This window comes from Arvicola amphibius, chromosome 1 (genome assembly GCF_903992535.2).
Source record: "Arvicola amphibius chromosome 1, mArvAmp1.2, whole genome shotgun sequence".
Lineage (NCBI taxonomy): Eukaryota > Metazoa > Chordata > Mammalia > Rodentia > Cricetidae > Arvicola > Arvicola amphibius.
Genome location: NC_052047.1, coordinates 129910723 through 129916809, shown reverse-complemented (window position 1 = coordinate 129916809; position 6087 = coordinate 129910723). Strand labels below are relative to the sequence as shown.

Here is a 6087-nt window from a genome sequence, read left to right as displayed (position 1 = left end):
AACACGTGAGACAGTTTATTAATAAAAGGTGCATTGGAAATGCAGCATCTGGAGCACTCTGCGTTCTAAGGGCTGAACTGTCTGCCTTACAAACCCCCGACCTTTGTCAAGGAGTCGAGCTGGCAGCACAGTCAGTCTTCAAAGGTTCCTCCTCCTCCATCTCTGGTCAAAGGGTGGGAACCAGGTGAGTCCAGGACAGTGGGACAGGCATCACCACAAGCCACCAAGTGGGAAGTGGCTCCTCCTAGGAACAGAAACCCAGGTCACCTACAGCAGCCCATTCGGGAAAGGGGAACCCATCAAAATCAGGACAGGTAAAAATCCCTCCCAGGATGTCAACTGTGAAATAGATTATACATAAGCAAGGGTTGACTGCCTTGGAGGACAGGTGTGCAGACATGTCACCTTCCTGCGGAGGAGCAAGCAAATGCTCTGCACCACTGAAGACCCTGCTAGGGCCTCCTCTATTGAAACCATTCTACTTCCTCTTTCCTTTTTCCAGCCAGGCAAGGTGCAGCTTATAAAAGCCACTGGACCGTGGTAACGGGATATCCCTGGGAGTGTGGGACGCTGTGCAGGAATTGGGCCTCTACCTGAGAGTAAGCTTACAGTACGTGGCTCAAGTCTGGGGCAACGAATGAGGTCTGTAGATCCCTGGGATCCCTTGCAGACACTGGGCATCAATGTTTCCAAGAGTCTAAGCCAGGCTCACACAGCCTGCAGCTCCCCCTGCAGGCGACTAAGTTCCTCCAACTCCTGCTTGTGACGGTCTGTCTTGTGGGCCACCAAGGATCGGTAGAAATGCAGGGCAAAGGCCATAAACACAAGTCCCACAGGTACCATGATTGCTGTGGAGGCCATAGCTGCCTGCCAACCTGGTCCGTGGGCACCACCACACACTTGTCGGGGTGGACAGGCTTTGGAAGGCTGCTGTGGTGTGGCTACAGAAGCAGAGGACGGAGTGAGGTTGGAAGGTAAACTAAGAGTCACCAGTGGCACCTGGGACATAGGTACCACAGGAGCTGGTTTGTTCATGGGTGCCCCAATGGGCACAAACTTGACCCAGCCCACCAGAACAACTTCAGCTAGGAAGAGAAAGGTGCCCAGAGCAGTGGAGAAGCCCCAGGCCAGCTCCACATATCGGTGGAGTCGCTGGTGCGGTGACTGGTGCACAGAGTTGAGATTGTGGATGTTGCTCACGGCTTCGATGTGGGGCAGCAGGCATGTGGAGACCATGAGTGCAAAGAGGTGCACGGCTACTAACACGGTGGTGCAGGCACTGAAGGCCACTAGCAGGCCTGGGGGGTATTCATGGTCACTCTCCAGCTGCACCTCCACCATGGCCACCTGTGGGCACAAGAGGGAGACGTGAGTCCCTGTGACAGCTTCGCCAGGTGTTTCCTTTTGCCTGTTCAGCAAACTCAGAACAGTGCCTAGAAGATCCTCAGCTGCCCCTGCCCACCCTACCCCACCCCTTTCTTTGAGTAGGGTTTTACTGGTTGGGTGTGTGTGCGCGAGCCTATGTGGGTTTTTGGATTTGTTTTTAATTTTTTTCGAGACAGAGTATCTGTGTATCCTTGGCTGTTCTGGAACTCAGTCTGTAAAACAGGAGGCTGGCCTCAAACTCAGAGACCTACCTGCTTCTGCCTTCCAACTGCTGGGATTAAAGGTGTGTGCCACCACAGCCCACCTGTTTGAAATTTGCTAGGCAGCCCAAGTTGAGCTGAAACTGTGATCCTCCTGCCTCAGCTTTCCCTAGTGCTGGGATAAGCCACCATGCCTTTCAGTGACACACAGCCTTAACTAAAAGGCTCTGCTGTGTCCTGTACTTTTGAGTTCTCCACCTCACCATCAAGCTAACATTTTCCTGAGTTTTTACCTGGTTATAACATACGGGTTAAAAAAGCACAGACTCGGGTAGGAGAAATGGCTCATCGGTTACAAGCACTGGCTGCTCCTCTAGGGGACCTGGGTTCAATCCCCAGCACCCACACAGCAGCTCACAATTGTAACTCCAGTTTCAGAGGATCCATGACACCAGGCAAGCACATGGTGCAGGCAGACAAAACATCCATACACATGAAATAAATCTTTAACAACAAAGCATAGACTCAGAGGCTGGGGATGCATTTCAGTGGCAGGGCCTTGCTTAGCACTCACAAGACTCGGTTCTGTCCCCAACCCACAAAAAAAATGAATGAGTGAACAAAGAAAGCGAACTCAGGTTGGTGTGGTGACACATTTATTAGCTCACCATGTGGTAAGCTAAAACAGGCCGATCTCAGGCTTGAGAGCAGCCTATGCTACATATTGAAACTTTGTTTCCAAAGAACCCAAAAGTGCCTTTAAACTCAGAACTAAAGAGGCGCACCTAGGGCTACTCACAGACCCTATCTATATTAAATAAATAAAACAGCCAGGCAATGATGGCACAGGCCTTTAATCCCAGCTCTTAGGAAGCAAAGGCAGAGAGTCTGAGGCCAGTCTGGTCTACAGCATGAGTTTTAGGATAGCCAGGGCTACACAGAAACCCTGTCTCAAAAATCTCAAAAAGAAAAAAAAAAATGTTACAAAAGCCCAAAACAAAACCTCTCTGGGCTGCTCGGATCCATTCTTAGCTCTACAATCTGTAATCCCCACACCCCAACAGTCCATTAGTCCAGACTTGCCTCAAATTCACTATCTTCCTGCTTCAGCGGGTAGGATTACAGTTATGTGCTACCTTGGCCAGCTGTGTAATCTTTGAGCAAGTGCCTCCCTCAATTTCCTACCTGGAAAAAAAATTAAAATGTGGATAGTAGGCTCATTGAGAACGTTCAGATAATACACACTAACTGCCACAAAGAGCCAGGCACGGACTGAGCACTGTTAAAGCTGCTGCTAGCCTCCAAGGCACTCAAAAAAGGTTGCCAACTCCTACAATTGACGAAGCTTCCTATGTTTCCAAATCTAAAAACTTGGCAGATCCAGTGACATCAGGTCCACATTCAAATATGTCAACTATCAAACTGAATCATAGCTGTTCATTTCTGACAGGTCAGGGGGTCGCCTGGCCGTGTGACTCCACCCAGCCGGCCTGGGCTTTGCAAACATTAGAGCTGATGTACAAATTTGGGCTCTAAAGCCAGGCTGCTGAGTCAAAATCCTGTCGCTAGCTGGTTGGGCCCCAACATCTTGGACCCTGTTTCAGCTGAAAAGCTGACAATCTAGTCACACATACTCCACACACACTGGACCTGCTAGAGTGTTGAATGCTTGTTGAAATAGGATTTCATGGAGCCCAGGTGAGCCTAGGAACTCTCTGTATAGCCCAAAGCCTTGCTTTTCCTTTCTACCTCAAGTGCTGGGATTATAGGTGTGTTCCACCATGTCTAGTTTATGCTGGAGATTGAACCTAGGGTGTTCCGAAGGGTAAACCCTCTACCACCTAGGCTACATCCATAGCCTTTGGATACAATTTATATACTGTTAATCTATCTCAGGCCGCCTGGGGGTTAAGAGGATTTCCCCTCATTTCTGTGTAAGGATCCTGGAGATTGTAGAGGGCCTAGAAGAGAAGGTGCAGGACAGCAGTGGCGTTAAGAAAATAACGTGGAATATTTTGGGAAACTGGGCCATGGCAGACAGTAGGCAGGTGTTTTCACACACAGGGATCTGGGCCAGCCTTAGTTCTGGTTTCTCCCAGGGGTCTGACCCAGTCCTCTCTCCTCAGGACTTGGGCAAGTCCCTGCTCCCAAACCTACACATCCAGCCTGCTGATCCTCAGGGAAGGCTCTGGACTCTTCTGCTGCCATCCCAGTGATCTGCAAGATCCGCAGACTGAACTGTTCTTTGCACAAGGGCTGGGTTCCCTCAAACTTTCTGGTGATGACGGGAATCGATTCCTTACATCAAATGGACTTTCACCAGGAACAGTGGGCTTCTCTGGGGAGTCTGAGCCCCTCAGAAACACAACAGACCAAGAACAACCTTTAGGTTAGATTTTTCATTCAGTTATCGAGGTTGCCAAACAAAGGGAGGTAAGCCAAGTTACTTCTTACATGACCTCACCTGAACTCCCTCCAATGCCTTACACAAGGATACCTTCTGAGGATGCCCTCCCTCCAGGCTGGCTCTCTCCTCCCCGTCCCTCCAATCCTGTGAAGAAAACTTAACCTAGAAGAGGTTCTCTCTACACCCTTCCCCTGCTGAGTGTCCTGTCAAAACATCAGCTTCCCCTCAGGCCACTTAGCACGTGGCTCTAAAGTTCTTTTGGTAAGTGGAGCTGGTCCTGACACACCTAGCTCTAGGGGGCCTCCGTAACACTTCCAGCTCCTCCAGGACAAGTTTGGCAAACCACAGAGGCGGCACCTTCTATGATCTCAAAACTTCCTACCGACTGAGACGGGAGTGGAGGTCGGCTCAGGGTCGCAAAGCTGGCCCGAAGTAGGGAGGAACCAGGACACATCTGTGTTCTGCACCCTGGAATCTTCAGTCCCACTTCCTGAGGCCGCTGCTGGGACCGTTAGCTGATATTATCCTCCCACACCTGCGGTTTAGCGTTAGCTCCCTGACCAGCTTCCTTCCCCAGAAGCTTCCTCGCCGGCTTCTTACTTTTCCGGGCAACTCTAGCATTCCTAGAGCCTTCTGAGAGGTGGGGGCAGACCTTCCCCTGACCTGATTGATAACGGCTCTCATTCAGCTCGACTTGCTCCCGCGGACTTGGTAACTAGGCGACTTCGGTGAGAACAGACCTTTCCCCCTACCAGACTGCTCTTGCCGACCTCTTCATTCCCTTCTTCCATGATACCCCTGCGATCGATCGTCCTCAGTCGTTTATATTCTTAAGGCTGTGCCTACGACAATCCTGTCCCTGACATAAAGGGCTTTTCCCAGTCCCTTGAGATTTCGCTCCTTCCACGACGCTAAAGAAACCCTTCTATTTCGTCCCGCACTCCCTTGGGACCCGTTTTCTTGCCTCCTAGGCCCGGAGCCCACCACGTGCCTCGCCCACCCCGTGTGCCCCTTTCCCGCCCCTCACCATGGCGAAGCCCGACAGCAGAGCAGACGTGCGGCTGGAGGCTTTGAGCTTAGCCCGGCTGAGGTAGAGGCGGCGCCAGCTGAGCGCCCGCAGGGAGTGCTGGCTGGCCCCCATAAGGTCCAGGTAGCCGCGGTGCACGAACTCCCGGTACGTGGCCGAGCCCGCGGGGCTGTCCACCTCCGGGTTCAACGGGGCCTGTTCGCCCGTGTCCCCCTCGCCGCCCTTCATCCTGAGAACGGCTACTCCACCCGCGAAGACCGTCACGGAGGGGCTAAAGCGCCTTGGGACCCCAAGAAGGGCTGGTCCAAGCGCGGGCGGGACCCCATCTCTGCCAGCCCCAGCGGGAGCAGAAGCGGGTGTCTATAAGGCCCTGGGACCGAAGCAGGAACTGGGGCAGGGGCGGAGCCCCACGACCACATGATTGGGTGGAGCCGAGAGACCGAACCCCAGCAATCTGGCCCGTGGGCAGAGATCCCGAGGGAACCCCACGACCCAGGCCACCAAAAATAGCCCAGTGCCTTCGAGCTACCAGGGTGAACGCCCACAGCTTCCGTCTGGGAACTTGCCGGCTTCAGATCACCCAAAGTACACCTGGGCAGTTCCAGGTTCCCAGACGTCCAGTCTTTCCTTGCACGGGAATCTCAGGGAAGCGAGCCCCTTCCGCCATCCTAACCCACCAGACTCGACACCGCAGACAGACACAGGAAGTCAGCGGCCCCGGCTAGAAGATTCTGAGTTTTATAGCAAACCATATTGTACAGACTTGGGGGTTCAGGGGGGTCCAGCCCGGCTGGGTACCCCACTTGCCCCTTGCCGGGGTGTCTCCTCCCCTCCCTCAAGCTGCCCCATCGTCAAGCCTTTCTCCAACCCCAGGCCCCCCTCCCTCCTGCCTTTGGTCCGCCCAGCCCCCGCCCCCAACCCGCGCACCTTCCTTTTACCTGAGGTATGTGGATAGATTCCCCTCCCCCCACCCCCATGTGGTACAATCCAGTTCCCCCTGGCCTGAGTGGGACCTGGACCCGACTCCTCCCTCAGGCTCTTGAGACCCCACCCCCACACTGAAAGAA

The 6087-nt window shown here is 53.3% G+C and overlaps 1 protein-coding gene across 3 annotated transcripts; it reads right to left on the bottom strand.

Annotated features, from left to right (window-relative positions):
- On the bottom strand, positions 1-5879 carry Orai3 (ORAI calcium release-activated calcium modulator 3). Of its 3 annotated transcripts, none has more exons than XR_005285568.1 (3): positions 5021-5879; positions 594-1347; positions 1-244 (listed from the first exon to the last, which is right to left on the bottom strand). XR_005285568.1 is itself a non-coding variant. In XM_038332022.1 (3 exons), exons 2-3 carry the CDS (start codon positions 5246-5248, stop codon positions 709-711), a joined length of 867 nt encoding a protein of 288 aa, XP_038187950.1. In that variant the 5' UTR covers positions 5249-5308; positions 5342-5879; the 3' UTR covers positions 1-708. The 3 variants fall into 3 exon arrangements, 1 of the variants encoding a protein (XP_038187950.1); XR_005285570.1 differs by having other exon boundaries at positions 610-1347; XM_038332022.1 differs by having other exon boundaries at positions 1-1347; positions 5021-5308; positions 5342-5879.
- Between the last annotated feature and the right edge of the window lie 208 nt (positions 5880-6087).